Source organism: Pezoporus flaviventris, unplaced genomic scaffold (genome assembly GCF_033815535.1).
Source record: "Pezoporus flaviventris isolate CSIRO_AGI_PZ_B2104156 unplaced genomic scaffold, CSIRO_AGI_Pfla_v1 ptg000025l, whole genome shotgun sequence".
Taxonomy (NCBI): domain Eukaryota; kingdom Metazoa; phylum Chordata; class Aves; order Psittaciformes; family Psittacidae; genus Pezoporus; species Pezoporus flaviventris.
Genome location: NW_026892573.1, coordinates 32,228,005 through 32,250,811, shown reverse-complemented (window position 1 = coordinate 32,250,811; position 22,807 = coordinate 32,228,005). Strand labels below are relative to the sequence as shown.

The 22,807-nt window shown below is 47.7% G+C and overlaps 1 protein-coding gene across 2 annotated transcripts in view; it reads right to left on the bottom strand.

Moving 5' to 3' along the window:
* Nucleotides 1-2,600: 2,600 nt before the first annotated feature.
* INTS4 (integrator complex subunit 4) overlaps nucleotides 2,601-22,807 on the bottom strand; it is a 32,426-nt gene continuing 12,219 nt past the window's right edge. For both annotated transcript variants that reach the window (XM_061458074.1, XM_061458075.1), the window contains exons 12-23: nucleotides 19,377-19,519; nucleotides 18,499-18,614; nucleotides 15,816-15,949; nucleotides 14,505-14,662; nucleotides 11,206-11,299; nucleotides 9,506-9,586; nucleotides 8,984-9,114; nucleotides 8,099-8,158; nucleotides 6,672-6,831; nucleotides 6,166-6,309; nucleotides 5,284-5,404; nucleotides 2,601-3,317 (exon numbers count right to left, since the gene is read on the bottom strand). In XM_061458074.1, the coding sequence (XP_061314058.1) occupies nucleotides 3,124-3,317; nucleotides 5,284-5,404; nucleotides 6,166-6,309; nucleotides 6,672-6,831; nucleotides 8,099-8,158; nucleotides 8,984-9,114; nucleotides 9,506-9,586; nucleotides 11,206-11,299; nucleotides 14,505-14,662; nucleotides 15,816-15,949; nucleotides 18,499-18,614; nucleotides 19,377-19,519 (1,536 nt within the window). In that variant the 3' untranslated portion in view covers nucleotides 2,601-3,123. The remainder of the gene's footprint in view (nucleotides 3,318-5,283; nucleotides 5,405-6,165; nucleotides 6,310-6,671; nucleotides 6,832-8,098; nucleotides 8,159-8,983; nucleotides 9,115-9,505; nucleotides 9,587-11,205; nucleotides 11,300-14,504; nucleotides 14,663-15,815; nucleotides 15,950-18,498; nucleotides 18,615-19,376; nucleotides 19,520-22,807) is intronic.

Genomic DNA, 22,807 nt, shown 5'->3' with positions numbered 1-22,807 from the left:
AGCCCTTATCTTGGTGAGACAGCACGAGCGAGGCCGTGAAAACACTCCCCCACCCCAAACACACCAACACTGGTGGCTTTAGGGGACTTCAGATGAGCCACAGAGAAGCTGTGGCTGCCCCATCCCTGGCAGTGTTCAAGGCCAGGTTGGACACAGGGGCTTGGAGCAAGCTGCTCTAATGGAAGGGGTCCCTGCCTGTGGCAGGGGTTGGAACTGGAGGAGCTTTTAAGGTCCCTTCCAAGCCAAACCATTCCATGATTCCATGTTTACAAATCTGCTCATCCATACAGCAGGGAAATCAAAGGTAAATATGAATCTTGGAATGGGTACAGTCAAATGCTATTGAGGAAATGTGTTTGTACGTGTTTGACTGGACCCTGACACTGAATTTTAAGATCATCAGAGCGACAGAACCCTTTTCTTTCAGTTCAGCTGAGATGATGATGAATATGATCTGCTTGAACAGATGAAACCTAAGAAGACAAAGAGAACCTGCCATTTCTTCCATGATTCAAACTAGGGATCAGGTTAAAACTTACAGGATGCTATTGAGAAGCCAACTATGGAATACTCATGAGGAGATTGGAAATACTCCTAGCAGCCTTACAGTTTCAAGTGGGTTTTAGGCATTTTGAATTACAGATGAAGAACTTTGCCATAGCTCTTCAGTATTTGATTCTCAATTGGTGGTAATTCAGAAGGCAAGTGATCTTTGCCTATTATGATGATGAAAGGAGCTCAAGCACAGCACGAAGGGAGCAAACAGTAGAAATTAGTTCCAGTGCTCAGGAAGTGGGAGAAAGATGCCAAAATCTTGATACTGAAAATGAAAATGCAAAAGAAAAGGTCCAGACTAGCAGCTTTTGGGGCCTGGGAGCAAATCAGAAACCATAACCTACATACCATTAAGCACAGAGCAGCCAAATTAGCTTGAGGAGAAGCAGAGGTTGTGCCAGAGAGCTGGGTAACAGCAGGACCTGGTGGGCTTATCTGCAGCACCAAAGCTTCCCTGTGCTGCCCATCAATATTGCTGTAACCTGACAAGGAAGGGCAGCACTTGGGAACAGAGGCTCTGCCTCTGCCAAAGCATCAGTTGTGGCCTGGAGCATATGGAGAGCACCTGAATTAGATGTCCTTATTGGGATGACAAACTGAAGTGCCAAATTGAGAGGGGAAAAAAGAGTCTGGAATGAGCTAGCTCAAGTACAGAGAACAATCAGCCATTGGAATAACCTCCTCAGGGAAGAGGTGATGCCCCAGCGTTGGACACTGTTAAGATTGGGCTGCACAGGGTGCTGGGACATCATGTCTAGGTCATGCTTTGGCAAGAAAGGTTGGACCAGATGATCCTCGAGGTCCCTTCCAACCTGGAATTCTGTGATTTATAGATCTATGAAATTGACTGGAGACTGCTTCCTACTGAGATGTACATCAATCCCTGTCTGCTGGGAACTGAACTGAGGATGCCAAGAAGTCAGCTGGTAACGACTCCGCTGTGAGACGTGCAAGGTCCTAAAGGTAAAACACCAAAAACCAGTTTGTGAGAGCAGCAGCACTAAGAACTGATATTTAACTTGAGAATACCTGAAGGATCTGCACAGTTCAATGGTTCTGAGTCTCTGGACCACAGTATTGCTAGAAGATTAAAAGAAAATCACAGTAACCCTTGCAGTGATCTCCCGTCTTCCTCAGAGCCCGCACCGTGTCCACTCATGTAACAAGAAACAGATCAGCCTGAGTTTTCCAGGTTTATTGTAGGAAAGCACAGGAGGGGTCATTACTTAACACTCAGCTCTGGACAACTGGAAAGTATTTCCTCACTGCTCTTTACTTGCTAAAAATACCCCTCTCTCCTTCTCTAACAATTGATTTATGAACACAGGTCACATTTGGCTGCTGCACTATAAGGTTTCACACATCTAAGTGCTCCTAGGAAACCCCACCAAAGGATTCCTCCTCATAGGAGTTCCTCAGCCTGCTGAAGCCCTGCACACGGGAGCAATGCACAGACCCACTTTCCAATGGGAATGCCAGCAGGATCACGTTGGTTGTAAGTTCTCATCCCTCCATGCTCCTGGCTCACCTCCTATGGGGAACACTGACAAGCTGCCTGCTGGTTAACTGAGAGCACGTTCCAGTGCTTTGGCTGATCAGAAAGACTTTGACTGCCAAAAGTGAACTGAAAACCTGGATGGGTTTTCTCACCTCAAGTCAGATGGGATCACATCACCCAGAAACAGGCGCTGTGAAGCTTGGTGGGATGGAGTTAGGAATTCTCCAACCCGTGGTATTTAATGTCAGTGTTCCTAAAGACACACAAAGGTGCAACAGAAGAGCTGGATGATAGAGATGAGTATGTTTGACTCCATTTTATCTTACAAAACAAGTAACATACCGTGTGTTGCTGTAACTCAACCTCCACATCCTGCTAACTGAATTCTGCTGCTTGCACCAACAGCTTCCTCCTCCTTCCACTCAATAGCGGAGCAACCTGCGCCCTCACCAGGACTGCACTTTGCTGCAGAGGAGGTAAAAAAGCTCAGGATTTAACCTACATCCATTGGCAGCTTCACTTTAAGGTGCAATTCCTACACCAGAACAACAGCACTTGAGAGTATTTATTTGGTTTTACTAAGAATTTAGGTACCAATGCACAAATGCAAGGTTTAGACACTCAAAAAGAACCCAAACCAACCCAAAAGACCTCACACACACCCACACTCCTCAGCTTTGCTTCTGAGTACTGTAAAAATAACACTGATTCCTGTGCTTCAGCATTTACATGGTAAATACACAGCAGAAAACAAAGGCCTGGAGGAGAACCTCCTGATAAGTAAAACTGAAGGTAGGCCCCAATTAAATTACTACTGGAATGGTGATTGGGAACTGCCTGGGTTCAATATTGAATTGGCTTGAAACTGCTCTTCACTAGACGAACAACGCCTGTATTGCTCTGTCTGCTTCCTAACAGAGAAGACCAAAGTTCTTCAGCAGCTTTATATCTGTGCTTGACTGTCTGAACCCATTATAAACCAGTCTGGGTTGGGTTCACTCTTAGAACACATCATATTGCTTTCATGTCAGCCAAAGAGCCCATAAATACATTTCTCACAGCACCAGGCTTCACCGCCTGGCAGGTTTGGGCATTATGTACACCTTGACAGGCTTGCTGAAGGGGATGGTCCCCTCTATGCCGTTTTCAGATGGTGGGAGAGCCTCCAAGCTCTCGTTCCAGGCAGATTTGGGCATTTTAGCAGCCGCCTTGCTCCGGTTGGAATTGTAAGCCAGCAGCAACCGCACTTCGATCTGACAGGGCTCTGCAGAGGAAAGCAAACAGAACAACCCAAAGATGACTCATGAGGTTCAACAAGGCCAAGGGCAAGGTCCTGCCCCTGGGTCGGGGCAATCCCAGCACAAACCCAGGCTGGGGGAGACCAGATGGAGCAGCCTGAGGAGAAGGACTTGGGGTGCTGGGTGAGGAGAAGCTCCCCAAGACCTGGCTTCAGTGTGCGCTTGAGCCCAGAACCCCCCTGTGTGCTGGGCTGCACCCCCAGAGCGTGAGCAGCAGCTCAGGGAGGGGATTCTGCCCCCCTGCTCCAGGGGACCCCCAGAACTGCAGCAGTGGCTCCAGCTGAGACAGCACCAGCATCAGACAGAACACAAGGAATAACCTTGTCCCACACTTACCCCACAGTTCAGCCACCACCTCCCAAGGCTCCCCTTTTCTCCATATCACCAACTCTTATCTGTAGCTTTTAGTCACCTCTATCGCTTCTGCTATACCCCCATCAGTTAACATGTGCCTTGTAGCTGGGTGTTCTCCTCCCTAAGCACACACTTGGCACCGGCCTTCAACAAGTTCCATTGTCCTGAATGAAGGCAATTTGTCCATTTTGAACTCTGACCCTGTGTCCTCCCCACATTTCATACACCCAAGTGCCAGTGTCAGCGTTAACGGTTAAAGTAATGGCATGGGGAGACAGCAGAAGAGAATCATAGAATGGTTTGGGTTGGAAGGGACCTTAAAGCTCATCCAGTTCCAACCCCCTGCCATGGACAAGGACACCTTCCAATAGAGTAGCTCTTTACAGACCTTCTGATCATCCCTTAGGACCATACTTAAAACACCCTTATAGTGAAATAAAGACTTGATTTCGCTCCCCCTGCTACCTTTAAATCCAGATCCTTCCAGTCCTAGAAACAATACTGTTCTTTCTCTCCAAACCAAGCTAGCAGGATGAACGAGTACACCAGGGAAGTGCTATATAAAAAGGAGCATGTGAAAGAACACAGCACTAAAGAAAACTGTTGGTTAAAAACCCATCACCAAACCCTATTTATAACAGCTCAGAAAATAAACTGCTCAAATAAAACCCACATTTGAATAAACGTGAAGGGATTCAAAAGGAAACGGGACAAAGGGAGCTGTGAACAAATCCTCTGCTTTTGTTGTTTGAAGTCCACAAGCCAATTACTGAAGCACTTCCATGGGGACGTGCGGATGCCAACAGAGACTGAGCGGGAATGCTGGAGGATTTCATCCAGGCTAAAGGGTGGGGGGTTTTAGGGCACTATTAAAAGGGTGAAAGTTGCATCAGTGCTGAAACTGTGCTGTTGGGTACCCACAGTTCCAAAGGTACTACCTATCAGATCTAAGCCAGTGAATCACAGTGAGTCAGCTTACCCTGACTCCCTGCCTTTAACCGAGGCTGCAGACCCGACTCCTACAACTGATCTTGCTCTGCATGGAGATGGGTGATGTCCTGCCCTGGTTTCAGCTGGGATGGAGTTAATTTTCTTCCCTATACATGTGCTCCCCAGCCTGTGGCAAGCACCTTCTCTCCCACAAGAGCAGCCCCTTCAGTCACCTATGGAGCAGCAATGCCTGTCAACCAGGGGAGATATGGCTCAAAGCCTGCAAGAACAAAGTCTGAGCAACTAAGGGCAGCACCACCAACAGCTTTAGGCTCCAGGATCCCAAAAATCCTTTGGTGAGGCACTGGACCAGGCTGCCCAAGGAAGCTGTGAATGCTCCATCCTTCACAGTGTTCAAGGCCAGGTTGGACAGGGGCTTGCAGCAAGCTGCTCTAGTGGAAGGGGTCCCTGCCCATGGCAAGGGTTGGAACTGGATGAGATTTAAGGTCCCTTCCAACCCAAACCATTCTAAGGATCCTACATCCGCAAGACTGTGGGCATGCACTATGTGCAAGAGACTGGGATCAAGCAAGACATGCTGTTATCTTAGAGAAGCACAATCACATGAACTTGTATCATCATCATTACCTGTCCAGGCTGTGTGTGAGAGGTAAACCTGAGTTATCAGTCTGTGCCTTCCCGGACCGGGATTTCGGAAGTCTGCTGGTTTAGGATGGATGAGCTGTGCTTGTCCATCTGGATACAATACCTATAGAGAAAAAGAAGGAAACAACTGAATGGCAACTGGGCTGCGGATCTGCAGAGTGAGAGCTGTGCTGGTGGGTTCCAGTTGAGTTTGGAAGGTAAGGAGGTGAGCTTCAGCTTGGATAGCCAAGAATCCAGCTGGCCACAGAGCAGCCATCCAGACCCATAGCACAGGTGGAAAAAAAGCCATCCACTGACACCAGCTCTTCCTCTGCATTGTCAACAGAGGTTTTACTTTCTCTGCTGTCAGGGAATTCATGTAGTTTACTTGGCATCGCATACACACACCCCACACCCCCCCACCTCCCCAGCTGCATTTGAAAGGCTCCAACCCCTGCCACAGGCAGGGACCCCTTCCACTAGAGCAGCTTGCTCCAAGCCCCCATGTCCAACCTGGCCTTGAACACCTCCCTGTCCCTGTACCATTCGCAACAGCTCCTTTTGCTCCTCCCCTTCCCACTCCTCACACTGGAAGTACAGCAGCATTTGTATGTGCTCATGCTCATGTCCACACCGTGCTCCGTGCATGGGGAAGCACAGTGTGGAGCACAGGACATCAAGGTGCTCAAAGCAAACTCTCAGGAGCTGCACACTCAAACCAAACTCAACCCAGAGCACTATACACCACATGGACCACTTTCTCACTGTGGGCCCACACCTCAGAAATCCAACATTCTTCCTGATATCAGTAAATGTAGAAGTATTGGACATCAAAGTGCCCCTAAGGCACAGTCATGTTTGGATCTATGTCAAGCGACTGCTTACCTGAACTTTAACAGTTCCTTGGGGATCCTGCACATGTTCCAGAGTTGCATCAACATCCAGAGCCACCACCAGCCCCGAGGTGAACCTCAGGGGGTTGTCAGATTCACCAGTGGGCTCGATGATGTTCGCGGTAGCTCTGTGGAGCTGTTGGGAGGAAAGGGGTTGACAAAAGTAAGGAGGTGAAGGGAGGAGGGAAGAGAAGAGAACGCAATCGCTGCTGTTCTTCATGGAGAAGTTGTGGGTTGGAACTGGATGATCTTAAGGTCCTTTCCAACCCAAACCGTTCTAGGATTCTATGAACTTTGGATTCTTTTAGATACTGCCAGGAATGAAGTCCTCTATCTATTTAGCAGTAGCCCTGAGGATGGTAGATAAGAAGAAGAAAGCCATTGAAGGTAGACTGACAAAGAACCTGAACTCTAAAAGCTTCATGGTAAGTTAGGAAGTAATCAGATGCAAAGAAAGTCCACAAGGATAATGCATTTAATCCTCTGTGTTGCTCTGACCTGCTCTGGAAGAGGAAGGTGGAGGAAGGTACTTTGTCGCAGCGTTGTCTGAAGAATCTTGACCACTTCTGAAGGTTTGGATGTCACAAGCCTGGGCATTAAGTCCAGCAGTTTATCTACAAAACTGCCCTGCATGTGTGGGAGCTCAGAGATGAAACATCTGTGTTCAGAATAAATGAAAACCAAACACTTCCTTCAGCGTTACTCATTAAACACATTATGTTATTCGACGCAACCCAGTGGTTATTTCCAGCCAAGCTACTTATAGAATCATGGAGTGCTTTAAGATCCCTTCCAACCCAAAGCTCATCCAGCTCCAACCCCCTGCCACAGGCAGGGACACCTTCCACTAGAGCAGCTTGCTCCAAGCCCCTGTGTCCAACCTGGCCTTGAACACTGCCAGGGATGGGGCAGCCAAAGCTTCTCTGGGCACCCTGTGCCAGCGCCTCAGCACCCTCCCAGGGAAGAGCTTCTGCCTTACCTCCAACCTGAACTTCCCCTGTTTCAGTTTGAACCCATTACCCCTTGTCCTATCACTGCAGTCCCTGATAAAGAGTCCCCCTCCAGCATCCTTGTATCCCCCTTCAGACAGTGGAAGCTGCTCTGAGGTCTCCATGCAGCTTCTCTTCTCCAGGCTGAACAGCCCCAATGCAATGATTTTTAGGTCCTTTCCAACCCAAACCGTTCTATTATCCAGACTATGGAACTCATCACTGCCTGGGGGATTTCCTGAGAAACAAGGATGAATTTTGGTGATCCTGAGACTCAGTGCAAGGAAGAGACACAAAGCAAATGAGCAGTTCTGTTCACCAACTACTCAGTTTGCTGAGCATTAGGGAATGGGTAGATTTGGTTCCCTTCTTTCATCACTTAACCAGCTACAACTGCAAAGCAGATAATGAATAAACAGGAATTGAATCAGAACTAGAGATGGAATTCTGCTCAGGCAACTCTGGATACCTGCATCTCCAGGTTATCTATCCAATTCCCTTCCAAGTCAATGGAAAAACACTGGGCATCCCTATTTGGCCTATTTTAGCCATCTCAATTAGGAATACAATGATAGAAGCACCTTTGCAGTGAGAGGAGAGCTGAGTGAGCACTTCAGAAGTAGCGGCCATTCAACATCAATGTCTGGGCGAGATGACTCCCACCCTGAGCATGTAGATGGTTCATTCACCCTTACTTACAATTTAGAAACTGTGATAAAGGGATATTCCTTCCAAAGAAAGCTCTTCCATTGATCCCACGTTTATAAAGGGAGTTTCCTTCTTGCTTAAGCACTATTTCAGGATAGCAGTCCCCGAGGCAGGACAGCAAAAGGGGAAGGGAGATGCAAACAGATGAAAACCAAATGGGATATTCCCCAGTGACAATGGTGGGGGGAACTTTGTCACCTACAATGAAGCAGCAATGAAGTTTCTCACCTCTGAAAGGAATCCACTTCTTGCAGGAACTTCTCACACATCCCAAATAGGGGCTCCACTCTGTAATGAGGAGAACATTCCTTGCCTTACTTTTAACCAAAGGAAACAGGCTCTGGGGCACATTTTGGTGTGCTGGAATCCAGTTCAAGCTCCTACGAACTTACAATCAGAAGAGTGCTCCCCATCAGAGAAGAAAACAAGTTGCCATCTCCCTCCCCAAATCCATATCCCCTGCCCACAGTCATCTGCATAAGACACTTAAGTTCCCAAAGCCTCTGTTAGAAAACTCTTGACATTCTGCCTACAAAACAAGAGGTTAAAAGGCAAATACACAACAGAGCTCTATGGCAACACAGTAAACTGATGGCATCAAACTCGAAACTGAAGGAATGAGGTACATTAACCCACTTTGCTCTAATTCCCCCTAATTCTAACCCACCCAAACCCATTCATTGACCTCAGCAGCCAAAATGAGCCACACGAAGCCTCCAAAACTTGCTACAACTCAACAGTACTTAATGAAGCCAACATTAGTGCGTTCTTTAATACACAACTTAAATACATCCCAAATATCAACTCCACAACATTTTTAACCTAGTTTTATCTTCAGAATGAAGAGAACTCTACCTCCAAAACACATCTTCCTCATATATTTCTCATCTACTACAGTATTAGGCATTACGAGTATTTATAGTACTTATTTAAATAGTATTTCTATTGTAGATATAAAGGCAAAAGAAGGCTCTGAATTCTTTTAGCTAATGGTTACTGGCATGTTGTGATGTTTCATGTGCCCAGTTTATCCTTGCTGGGTTTTAACCAGAGCTGAAGGAAACTGAGCTTAGAGTTAACCCCATGAAGACCCTTTCCCCAGGTCCTCCTTACCCTCTGGTGGTCCGGGCAGTCACGATCAGCTGTAAGGCCTTGGCCTGCAGCCTCATGTGGTGAATGATGACCACTTGTCTGCTTTCCACCCCGCTGTACATGAACTCCATCTTGTATGTTTCTTCCAAGATCTGTCAAAGGGGCAGCACAAGGGTGAGAAACCATCCAGGCTCTGATAAACTCCTGCACACAGCAGGATTGTGATAGCACTGAGCTGTGTGGTGCCGTCAATATAACGGAGGAAGGGATGGGATCCAGAGAGACATGGACAGGCTGGAGATGTGGACCATGTGAACCTCATGGAATTCAACAAGGTCCTCCCCTGGTTTGGGGCAATCCCAGCACAAACCCAGGCTGGGGGAGACTGCATGGAGCAGCCTGAGGAGAAGGACCCGGGGTGTTGTGTAAGGAGAAGCTCCCCATGACCCGGCTTCAGTGTGCGCTTGAGCCCAGAACCCCCCCCTGTGCTGGGCTGCACCCCCAGAGCGGGAGCACTCTCAGACCCAGCTATTTCCACCTCACCTGCTTTGCTGCAGCAGATGCCAACGCGTTCTGCTTCAGGTACAGAGGAGCTGCCACGTTCCACAGCTTCTCCTGCAGGGCCTGCAGATGAAACACCAGGAACTGATGGTAAATACCAAGTTCAGACTGAATATTCTAACATTGGGCTAGATGGGCTCGGGAGCAGGGAAGATGCTCTGTCTCACTGCTGTACACCAGCAGGTTGCTTAAAAAGGAGCCAAAGATACATTTTCTGCTTTTAAATATAACACAGGGAACCGATGTCTCCAAATTATATAAAGAGCAGATCACTTTGTTGATTCACTCAGAATCATAGAATCATAGAATGGTTTGGGTTAGAAAGGACCTGAAGCTCATCCAGTTCCAACCCCCTGCCATGGGCAGGGACACCTCACACTAAACCATGGCACCCAAGGCTCTGTCCAACCTGGCCTTGAACACTGCCAGGGATGGAGCATTCACAACCTCCCTGGGCAACCCATTCCAGTGCCTCACCACCCTCACAGTGAAGAGCTTCCTCATCTCTAACCTGCACTTACCCTGTTTCAGTTTGAACCCATCACCCCTTGTCCTATCACTACAGTCCCTCCCCAGCATCCCTATAGGCCCCCTTCAGACACTGGAAGCTGCTCTGAGGTCTCCACGCAGCTTCTCTTTTCCAAGCTGAACAGCTCCAACTTCCTCAGCCTGTCTTCATACAGGAGCTGCTCCAGCCCCTGATCATCCTCGTGGCCTCCTCTGGACTTGTTCCAACAGTTCCATGTCCTTTTTATGTTGAGGACACCAGAACTGCACACAATGCTCCAGGTGAGGTCTCACAAGAGCAGAGCAGAGGGGCAGGATCACCTCCTTCGACCTGCTGGTCACGCTCCTTTTGATGCAGCCCAGGATACGGTTGCTTTCTGGGCTGCAAGCACACACTGGAGCCGGCTCATGTTCATTTTCTCATCAACCAACACCCCCAAGTCCTTCTCTGCAGGGCTGCTCTGAATCTCTTCTCTGCCCAACCTGTAGCTGTGCCTGGGAGTGCTCTGACCAGGTGTAGGACCTTGCACTTCTCAAGCTCTAAGCTGGCAGGAGCATTCAAGTTGGTCTCTTGTTCTTCTTTAGGTGTTTGAATGTAACTTACACACGTGTAAAGGAAGAACCAAAAGGAAGCAACAACCAGATTTTGAGAAGAGGCTCGATAAAAGCTTTGCTATGTAAAACCAAGAAGGGGTTTCAGTTTGTGTGGCTGCCATTTGGCATAGCTCACACTGCCCTCAAACCCTTGGAATACATTTCTCACCCAAAGAAGGCGATTTAGATGTTCTCTAATTATATGTTCTGTACACACACAGAGATACCTATACAGTTGTTAAATATCCGGCTGGATGTAAGGCAGAAGCTCTTCCCTGTGAGGGTGCTGAGGCGCTGGCACAGGGTGCCCAGAGAAGCTGTGGCTGCCCCATCCCTGGCAGTGTTCAAGGCCAGGTTGGACACAGGGGCTTGGAGCAAGCTGCTCTGGTGGAAGGGGTCCCTGCCAATCCAAACCATTCTGTGGTTCTGTAACTGGCAAAGTTACTGCATAAATGATGTGCCAGAGGAGGGAATGGGGATGATGATCATCATCCATCAGTTTTCAGCACCACATGGAAGCTCACTGCTGCGATGGGGGCATTTCCAAAGAGCAGCCCAACAAACCCCAGGTGAAGCCAGACCTTGATGAGGAGGAGCTGACACTGAAGGTAAGTCGCAGTGAAGTCTGCCATCCCTGCCAGCTCTGACTGCAGCTCTCCAAGCCTCTGAAGATCACTGAAGCATGTGGAAAAGAAAGAAAAAGCCATTAAGACAGCAAGTACATTAACCTAAATGCACTCAGAATGCAGCAACAATGAGGCTATTTCTGCATCCTGCTTTTATCCTTAGAATAAGCACCAGAAACAGCAGCAAAACCCTCACTACAACACAGTCTGCACCTTGGGCCTTGGCCTGTCCTTTCTCCTTGGACACCAGCACTGCAGTGGTGTGTCACTGTCAACCCACATTACTGACAGCCCTCTGGGAACCATACAGCACAGTGGTTCCAGCTTGAACTTAAGCACTCCAGACTTGTACAGCAGCTAATGACCCATTTGTGTTACTCTGCTGGCACATCTCCTCATGTGGGCTGGGATAAAGTGTTTGGAATGTGTCAGGCTCAGCCAACCAAGTGAATCTGAAATATAGCTGCCTTTTAAACCAAGCTGCATCCCAACATAATGGTATCTCTCCAACTTGCTGTCGTGTGTTGTGTGGTGTAAGCATCTCCTGTAAATCAGAAGTAGCTTTTAACCTGGTTGAATGAAAAATGACAGGTAATGGAATGCAAAAGGCTTCAGTTCTCTACCCTTAGATACATTTTAAACTCAAAAGCGTGTATTTGAGACCACCCCACTTGCATCACTGTGCAGTTCTGGTGTCCTCAACATAAGAAGGACATGGAGCTGTTGGAGCAAGGCCAGAGGAGGTCATGTGGATGATTGGGGCTGGAGCAGCTCCTGTATGGAGACAGGCTGAGAAAGTTCAGGCTGTTGAGCCCGAGGAAGAGAAGCTGCGTGGAGACCTCAGAGCAGCTTCCAGTGTCTGAAGGGAGGCTATAGGGATGCTAGGGAGGGACTCTTCATTAGGGACTGTAGTAATAGGACAAGGGGTGATGGGTTAAAACTTAAACAGGAGAAGTTTAGATTGGATATAAGGAGGAAGTTCTTTCCTGTCAGGGTGGTGAGGCACTGGAATGGGTTGCCCAAGGAAGTTCTGAATGCTCCATCCCTGGCAGTGTTCAAGGCCAGGTTGGACAGAGCCTTGGGTGCCATGGTTTAGTGTGAGGTGTCCCTGCCCATGGCAGGGGTTGGAACTGGATGATCTTAAGGTCCTTTCCAACCCAAACCATTCTATGATTCTAAGACAACAAAACTCATTTGTTGTCACAGACCTAAAAACAGGTTGGATGAGGAGGATTCAACTCTGCATTTTGCTTTGATCTCAAGTGTACTAAAACTGTCACTCTCCTTCCACACTTCCTACTATATTATTAAAAAGAACATATTTTTCTTCAAATGACTTTTTCTTTGTTTTAGATTTATCTTTGTATTTCTCATGCAATTCTGAAGCTTTGGCTCTGCCAAACCAGAAGGCTCCTGCGTGCAGAGACATTCAGAGCAAGCTATGAGATTATCTGTATAATTTGCAGCTAAAGGAAACCTCTTCTCAGCAGGGAGGGTTTGTGCCTTCCTTCAATGCAACAGCAGGAAAGCCAGCCTGAGCCTTACATAGTGACTCCATCGCAGAGGGGAGAGGAGACTCCTGGGTGCTTACTTCCCGTGTCCTACTTAATGCATCACAATACACCAACACGCATGCCATCTCTCAGCTAACAACCAGGCAGATATTCCATTTCCCAGTCTTCTGCTGTTCCCAATTCCACCAATTCTATTTCCTTACAAATCTCAGACAGATTCCAACATCTCTGCAAGACAAAAAAATCCTGTTGTGTGGATGGAGGAACTACAGCACAAGGAGTGATTTGCTCAGAAGGCTGCCTTACAGCTTCAGAGGCTGGGGGATGAGTGTCAGCCTTCAGTGTGGTCCCAAGTAGACCCCAGCTCCATGACACTAATGCTAAAGGAGGAGGGATGTCCCACCACACAATCCACTGCTGTGAGCTGCTTCCATCCATTTCCAGTTGTTGGGGCAGGAAACTCCTGTCCTCTGCAAAATAACCTTTAACACTTTGGTTTGGACTTAAATCCTCCTTTCTCTTAAGCTGGCTCCTGGGTGGTGATCCCTGCAGGAAAAAAGCCAAGGCAATGATTTCCATTGGCTCCAAAGCATCACTGTCCTTTACTGCATGGAAGTTACACACGAGCCATCTCCAACATGATTCCTACACACTCACAGTCTGTGAGGTTTCCAGACCTCCATCATGCCTGTAAGACTCAGGATGCCCTGCCAAGAGATGACCTGTTTTAAGCATTTAGTACATTAAATGCTTTGAGGCTGTATTTCAGGTTGTTTCAGCTTCAAAACAGCTGAACACACAACCAGGTAGTGCTCACAGTTAGGTTTTGAGTGAGGAGGAACTGTTTAGTCTCCACTGCAGGTGGGTGTGAAAGCAATTCGCAGCTACACATACAGAAAAGGCAGTTGTTTGGGAGGGAATGAAAAGGAATAAAGCTCTTTGGAATGCCATATTCCAAACAAAGGATTTAAATTGTTTTTCTACCCCTCAAAATAAAGCTCTTCTCTTTCCAACCAGGGAAACTGCATCAAAAGGAACCTTTTCAAGTGTTTTGTTTGTCTGAATCAGTCTAGAGATGAAATGGAAGAGGCAGCACGAAATCCACCTTCCAAAGCCACGCCGCACACTCTAATGACATAACAGCAGAGAGCAACACACAGGAACATTGTTCCAGGAAAATCTCTGATCTTCAAACTGATGGAGAATGACAAAGTCCTCTGTAAGTGGTAATGAAGAACCCCACAAAGCACCAGAAGCAGGTCCTCTCCTGCTGAATGAAAGGCCACATGGAAAATGGAAGAGGGAAGGGGACAACGTCTCTCCCCTCCCCAAAACCAAAACCCTTTGTTCATGTACATTACAGTTACTACAATCCAAATGAGGGACTCCTACAGGGACAGAGCCCTAGGAATGACACACCAACTGTCACCCATCAACCAGAAAAGCTTAGAGCATATTTTACCACAGCAGCAGTCCAAGAAGAGCCTTCTTCCTCTTACCATGCTCCAAAATGATGTCACCCCAAAATGCACATTGATTGTTCAGCAAGGAGAGCCAGACCATCAGTTCTACCTTACACAGACCATCAATGCTGTGTTATCGTGATGCTCTCCAGAGGAAGGCTCAGGTTAAGTGCCCAATGGCAAATTACAACCACAATAGTCAGAAGTAAAGCAGCTGCCACAGAGAAATTGGGAATCCTGAACAAGGCTCCGTACACAGGTGAGCTTCCAGCCTTACCGGATGGTGAATTCCAGCAGCTCCTGGATGCCCTGTGCGTCGAGGTGCTGAAGGTTGTAAACCCTCTCCAGGCTCTGATGTAAGAACTGCTGGGAAGGATCTTCATGGGGTGTAATGCTGGGAGAGACAGGGGAGGACACCAGCTTCCTACCTGGCAACTGAACAAGAACACATGCAAACAAAGGATATAAAGGCCAACACAAGCAGAAAAGATGGTGATGGGCACAGGTTGGTCCTGGGGAGATTCCAGTTGGACACAAGAGGGAAATTTTTCCCATTGAGAACAATCAGCCATTGGAATAAGCTCACCAGGGAAGTGGTGGCCCCGCAGCATTAGACATTAAGATAGGGCTGGACAGGGTTCTGGGCATCCAGTCTAGGTCATGCTTTGCCAAGAAAGGTTGGACCAGATGATCCCTGAGGTTCTTTCCAACCTGGGACTCTGTGATTCCATGATTCTATGAAGTAACAACATTGCAAAATGCTGTCACATTATTTAACAACTTGCAACTGAGAGCTCCAGTTCATTTCTCAAACCCAAAGTCTGTATGAAGGATTTAGAGCCTGCATCTCAGTTAATATTCCCCAGGTGTAATCCACTTGCAGATGGAGAGCTTCAGGTTAAACCTCAACAGCCCTTTGAGGGTAACTCTTACACTGAGAAGTCAAGGGAAGCCCAAGACCACACAAACTGCCATTAATTTCATGAGCTGCTGTTAAGACTTAAAACCAACTTCAGTCCCACCTGTACTTCCATGAAGGAAAACATACTTTAAAGCAGAAGGGAACACATCTCACTCGTGACGATGAGCAGGGGGCTACGGCACTTCCCATTGAAGACAGGCTGAGAAAGTTGGGGCTGTTCAGCCTAGAGAAGAGAAGCTGCATGGAGACCTCAGAGCAGCTTCCAGTGTCCGAAGGGGGCTACAGGGATGCTGGGGAGGGACTCTTCATTAGGGACTGGAGTGACAGGACAAGGGCTGATGGGTTCAAATTGTAACAGGGAATATTTAGGTTGGAGATAAGGCAGAAGTTCTTCCTTGTGAAGGTGCTGAAGCGCTGGCACAGGGTGCCCAGAGAAGCTGTGGCTGCCCCATCCCTGGCAGTGTTCAAGGCCAGGTTGGACACAGGGGCTTGGAGCAAACTGCTCTAGTGGAAGGTGTCCCTGCCTATGGCAGGGGTTGGAACTGGATGAGCTTTAATGTCCTTTCCAACCCAAACCACTCTGGGATTCTATGACAGACATGGAAGACACCATCAATAGTCACAGTAGAGGATACGAATAAACCAAACCAAAGTGGTTCAACTTACTCTTAAGGGAGGGACCAGATGAGAGAGGCTGTCCCGCAGATAGGCATAATGTCTGAACGTGTGATCAGAGAACAGGGCAGGCATCGTTGGGCAGCTTTTAGCAGCATTGAAAATCAGAACCAGAACAGCAATGTCTATTGAAATGGAGTGTTAAAGAAAACAAACCAACAGCAACAAACCCCCAAACCCCAAAGCATTCTATGATGCTATGAAGAGCAGCTCCTTGGGGACAGCAAGTTAAAACAACAGCTCAACAACCCTTTTTTTCTGCTTGAGAATTGCTTGGGAATGATTTGCTCATTCTTTACAGCTTGGGAATGTAAAACCCAGAGGCGGGTGTCTGAGTGGATGAAAACCAAGGACTAAGCACAAACATTACAGGATGGGCCATACTGGAAGAAGGATGTTAGTGCTGAATGTGGGATGGCTCAGAGGCAACACAATGGACAGAAGCCAGGAAGTACAAATGCAGAACAGGCTCATCAGGTGGAGTTTTACTCTTCCTCAAAGCTCACTCTGTGCTTACCAGTGTGGTACCCAAACACCACCTAAAACTGAACATTTGCCTTTGGAAATTGAGACACCCCCCCCCCTGCAGCCCTGATCCAGCTCTGGGGCAGCAGCACAAGAGGGATGTGGAGCTGTTGGAGAGAGGCCAGAGGAGGCCATGGAGATGCTGTGAGGGCTGGAGCAGCTCTGCTCTGGAGCCAGGCTGAGAGAGCTGGGCTGGGTCAGCCTGGAGAAGAGAAGGCTCCTGAAGGGGAGACCTGAGAGCAGCTCCAGTGCCTAAAGGGGCTGCAGGAAAGCTGGAGAGGGGCTTGGGCCAAGGGCCTGTAGGGACAGGCCAAGGGGAATGGCTTTAACCTGCCAGAGGGGAGACTGAGACGAGCTCTTAGGCAGAAGCTCTTCCCTGTGAGGGTGCTGAGGTGCTGGCACAGGGTGCCCAGAGAAGCTGTGGCTGCCCCATCCCTGGCAGTGTTCAAGGCCAGGCTGGACACAGGGGCTTGGAGCAAGCTGCTCTAGTGGAAGGGGTCCCTGCCTGTGGCAGGGGTTGGAGCTGGAGGAGCTTTAAGGTCCCTTCCAATACAAAGCACTCTGGGATTCTGCGATTCTATGAAAACTGCTGCATTTCCTATGATGCCCCAAATCCCATCCCTCTTACACAGACCCAAACCAAACCAAAGAATCAAGCATGGGAAAATGACTCTGGAATAGGAAAACATTTTCACAGCCTGAGAAATACAGTGGCCAACTGAAAGCTTCACTCAGTTAACCCAAAGGCACTTGCCTGTACATGGTTGACCCCAATTGGAAGATCTCTATCAGGAGAGTGTGAAAGGATCTCAATACAAATCTTATTATCATCTGAGCACTTGCATGCATGAGGAAGAAGTAGGTTCAACCCAAGAAGAGACTGAACCCTTATCTCTCTCCTTCAAAACCTTCTGCACCCCTGGGCTGCCAAGCACGATGTTTTCTACTTGATAAACCAGTATCTCCCCTTTACCCCAAATCTTCTTCAAATTAGCTATTGAACAAATGTGATTCAAGTTTCTTGAGTGCTTTGTATCAAAGAAAACCACATTTTCCATTAACAGGTTACACTGGAAAAACACCATCCAGGTCTAACTTGTAGGTTCTGGCTCCCAGGCCTGCCTTCATGTAACTCATCTCCATAAGACGTGGTCTTATTGGAGGCCAATTCACCTCCAGAACATTCTGTGCTATAACACTCTTATATTCAGGGCAGGAAGGTGCACTGAGCTAAATGACAGCTTCCCCCCACCACAATGTTCCTTCAGTTCCCAACTCAGGACAAACTGACTCACATTACCACTCAACCATCAGCTTAATCTTTCTCTCCACCCAATTCCAGCCCTTTGTCACTTCTCACAAGGTATTTGTATAATCTGCACAGAGTTTGGAGCTGATGGCTTGGGTCTGGTGAGAGAAATAAGGAGGAGATTCACAGAGGGAGAGACTTGTTGCAGTTGAACATGTCTCAGCACGCATCAGAAACAACATCGCATTCTGCAGTGGCACAGAGGGAAGCAAAGGGAACAACGAACAATGGGGGAAAAATGGCATTTTGCATTTCCAAGGCATCTCCTATTGTTAAGGATAAGGGTATAACAATAACAGTTCGTAATCTAAAGCATGAGAAAAGCTGATGTTAATAGGAGGAGTTCTGATTTTACATTATGTCAAAAAGATGATGAATTTGCAGCACGATGGGGACTTGGCCACTGCTGTACTAAGAGGTGGTGCTGCTCTACACACTGCACAACAGTGAGGACAGCACAAGTTTTACCTATAAAGAAAGCAGAGAAGGAAACCCACTCTTATTTAAGAGCTAAAGCACCTTCAAAACTAATGCAAACCAGTTTGCACATCAAAGGACTCATCTGCAAAGCCTCAACCTTGACAAATTGCCTGATAAACACTATTCATCCCAGCATCAAGAAGAAGGACAATTTTATACCACACTGGGATTGATGAAGATGGTTCCAGACAACAGTTATTCCATCACTTGCTGAGTAATAAGACTTAAGTGGCAAAGGGATTCAGAAATAGCTACAGGATTGTCTGCTACAGCTGGAAATCACTTAAATGTGAACATCAGGAATGTACTAATTCAATCTGTTCCAGGCTAAATGATCAACTGGCTTCATGAAAAAGATACAGGCTGGGTCATCCATGTCTGGTTCTGGAGTGTCAAAGAATGGATGTGTGCTCAGCAGCTCTGGCACTAAGGGAAGCACCAAAGTGGGATGCCTGCTCCCCAGGAACTTCAAGCATCTGGAAACACACAGATCAAAGTATCTCTTAGTTAACATGCACATGGCAAAATACAACATTTTAAAGCATCATTATGCTGCAGCAGCACTTTCAGCATTAAAATCCTACTGTCCGAGCCTGTCTCTTCACAGCTGAGTATGTGCATTAATATTTGATTGGATCCAAGAAAACTGAAGGGGCAGCTTGAAAAAGCAAGTAGTAATAAAATGGTTTATTGAAGTTGTCCAGAAATGCTTAATACCTGGAGCTCTACAACCAAAGAAAAGCTTTCAGACTAACACTGACAAAAGAGTGTGTTTTATTCATCAGAAATAAAGGAGGAGGTGAAAACCCACCCAAATAAACCCCCAAACTCCAAAACCAATGCCAGAGTACAAAGCTGACTAAAATCAGTGTTTCCAATAATACCCAAGAATTCCATCTCAAACCGTCTGTGCTGGAGCATCACTTCCTTTGTTGCTCCCATTTAACGACCTCAGACAGAAAACGTCCCTCCAACAGCACAATGCCACAACCCATCCATTTGTCCCAAGGGATATAACCAGCTCCTGGTAAATATTGCTATTTAATGCAGTGTCAAGTAAGCACAAAACACGAGTTGCATAAAAGAGATGAGATTTTAAACTGAGGGTTGAATTCATCTTGCCTGGACTACAACAGGACTATTCACCTGCAATACCTGTTACCTCCTTGGCTAGCTCAGTATTTGCCTAAGCCCTTGATTACTAAGAATAGGAAAGGAAGGACACTGAACGCACTCACTTCCATATGGATTCTCTGTCGGTGGGATACTTGGTCAGGTTTTTCAGCAGCTCCACCAGTGCCAGATGGATGCCTTCCTTAGTGGAGACGTTGGTGCAACACAACAGTTCGTGAAGTGCTTCCCGAATATCCCTTGAAGAATCCTGAAAAACCCAAACAAATCCCAACCCAGTCACCTCTGAGTGCCGAGATGTGCCTGTAGACATGTTTCCTTTAGAGACAGCAGTTCCTGCTCCTTGCCCGGTTTAGTATTAGAGGCATCTGAAGAACACCACACGTTTCTAGTTATCACAGCTAAGCTCAGACCCAGCAACTGCTGCAGGGTCTCCTGCGGGTCTCATCCACGTTGTGCTGCATTTACTGGAGTGAATGGGCACTGCTTCACTGCTGACTTTCTCGACCAGAATAAGAATCACTGTTTGGTCTGGGGGATGTTGTACCCTTAGGAATAGGCAGTAATGGAAAAAGAAGGTGCTGGGTAACTCAGCAAAACACAGGCTCGGGGAGACCAGATGGAGCAGCCTGAGGAGAAGGACTTGGGGTGTTGGGTGAGGGGAAGCTCCCCATGAACCGGCTTCAGTGTGTGCTTGAGCCCAGAACGCCCCCATGTGCTGGGCTGCACCCCCAGAGCGTGAGCAGCAGCTCAGGGAGGGGATCCTGCCCCTCTGCTGTGCTCTGGGGAGACCCCCCCTGCAGCCCTGATCCAGCTCTGGGGCAGCAGCACAAGAGGGACGTGGAGCTGTTGGAGCGAGGCCAGAGGAGGCCATGGGGATGCTGCGAGGGCTGGAGCAGCTCTGCTCTGGAGCCAGGCTGAGAGAGCTGGGCTGGGTCAGCCTGGAGAAGAGAAGGCTCTGGGGAGTCTTCAAGCAAGCTGCTCTAGTGGAAGGTGTCCCTGCCCGTAGCAGGGGGTTGGAACTGGATGAGTTTTAAGGTCCTTTCCAACAAAAACCATTCTGGGATTCTATGGAAACACACCAAAGACTGCTTTATTGTCTCTGGAGAAGCCTTTTATCATTCAGCCCATGAAGCTCAGTTCCAGCTTTAAACAGGCTAAAGTTCCACAAGCCTTTAACCCAGTCACCATCCTCCAGAGGGTTTCAGTAAGCACTGAGGACACATTAGTGGCTCTGTTAACAGTGCTTATCTATAGGATAAAGAACTTGACCTAAGTATGGGTTTACAGATGGACAATAAAACAAACCAACCAACCCCTAAAACCCTGTAACTTCGGTCAGGAGCCTTTCTATGATCACACAGATCCCTAAGATACCACTTTCCAAGTCACACTGTGCCCATCTTATTTTTCAGGCCAGGGTGACGTTGCACTGAGGAGCTTGTTCAAGCTCCAAGTAGTATTTTTAGAAGCCCTTGTGGCTGAACTCCAGCTTAATGACATTCCTCCTGCCAAACCCCACCTTGCCATTCCCTATCAGCGCATTACAGTCTCTTGCTATCAGCGTTTGTGTGCCACTGCTGGGTAGGATGTGAAAAGCTGATAGGATACAAGAACTGGACGGGTTTCAAGGGTGTTTTAAGTTATACTTTGCTAGTATCAACAGCTCATTCATCATTGTCTGACACAAAAGAAGAAAGAGGAGACCTTGTAGAAGCTCTTAAATGACACCAACACACACAAATGATCCAAGGAGGAAAGCTCAGCAGGACCTGTTCCTTATTCTAGTGGTGGTGGGAGGCAGACTATGATCAGAAGAGAAGATGGACTGCAAGGACTACAATTAAATGACTATGGACATAAAGGACTCCCGGTGAGTGGCACAGAACACTGGAAGGGGAGAAGAGGGAGAAGGGAGGCACAAGACTATGAAGGGACAGAGAGGAGCACAACTCGACAGCAACTGAGATCAAGGGCAACAGGGAAAGCAGGATCTAAAGCCTGGTCAGAAAAGCAAGGAGGAAATGGTAGTTATACAGGTGAATTTAAAGCAGTGGGGTGAAAACAGGAGCTACCCCAGGCACAGCTGTTCCATCTTTACACTGCCAGAAGAAATTTAGGCACTAAAGTTAATGCCATTTTCCCACATCCTTCATTTTGGTGCTGGAAGATGGATTTTACAGAAGGAAAACACCTTTCAGACAAAGCCATTCAAATGTTAACTCTCACACTTCAGGTATCCCAATACCTGCTAATAATAATGATAATATAAACCATAACACAGGTCTGATTTATCACAGTCAGCACGGAAGCTTAAGACAGACCCCAGTCTAACTGGGACATTATAATACCTTGATGCACAGGTCCCCAGCTGGAACAAACATAAATCACCTACATAAAAACATGAGGAAAACCAAAGCTCATTCAGATCATGTTCTATGGCCTTTGTTAAAGGCTGGTAAGAGATCAGTTTGCTTCTTCCTGGGAGGACACATCAGGGTTGCCTTGGGTCAAGCAAACAGCAGGTGAAAAGACACAAAGAGCAGATTTGCAGCACGCCTGAGCCTAGAAGACTGCCTAAAAGAGGCAGGAACTTGCCTGCTCCATGCAGCACAAGCAGACATCAAACACCCACACCTCAGGGCTACAGCTCAGCAAACAGACCAGGTCTGTGGGGAAGCAGCACAGTTGATAAAGCCAAAATCTCTCCCCAGATCAACCCCATCAAGCTGGAGCTGCAGCTGACTCGCGCTGTCCTCTGGATCCTGGCTGAGGACTGACTGGGAGGATGCTGGTTGGGAAAACCCAAATTATACCACAGAACACACTAACAAACTCTGAACAGTCAGAAGAGAGATCTCCTGCCTAGCTCTGGCTCTGCCTGGTGAGCAAAGGTATAGCCAAAGCAGACAAACAAAGGAAGCAGAGAGGAAAACGAAGCTGTATTCAACATGAAGTGGTGCAGAGTGCTGGACCACAAACCAACACAGAAGGCAACACACGTCAGACAACAGAGCACAGTGATCAAGGGAAGAGCTTGATCTGAAATTCATCTGTTTCAAAGTATTCTGTTGTCCTGGGGATTACAAGGTGCTGGATCCAGAGCACCTCTCATACAAAGACAGGCTGGGAAAATATGAGCTGTTGAGCTTGGAGAAAGGAAGCTGCATGGAGACCTCAGAGCAGCTTCCACTGTCTGAAGGGGGCTAGAAGGATGCTGGAGAGGGACTCTTCATTAGGGACTGGAGTGATAGGACAAGGGGTAACGGGTTCAAACTGAAACAGGGGAAGTTCAGGTTGGAGATAACGAAGAAGCTCTTCCCTGTGAGGGTGCTGAGGCACTGGCACAGGGTGCCCAGAGAAGCTGTGGCTGCCCCATCCCTGGCAGTGTTCAAGGCCAGGTTGGACACAGGGGCTTGGAGCAAGCTGCTCTAGTGGAAGGGGTCCCTGCCCGTGGCAGGGGTTGGAACTGGGTGAGCTTTAAGGTCCCTTCCAACCCAAACCACTCTGGGATTCTGACCTTAGCCTTATGCTATTA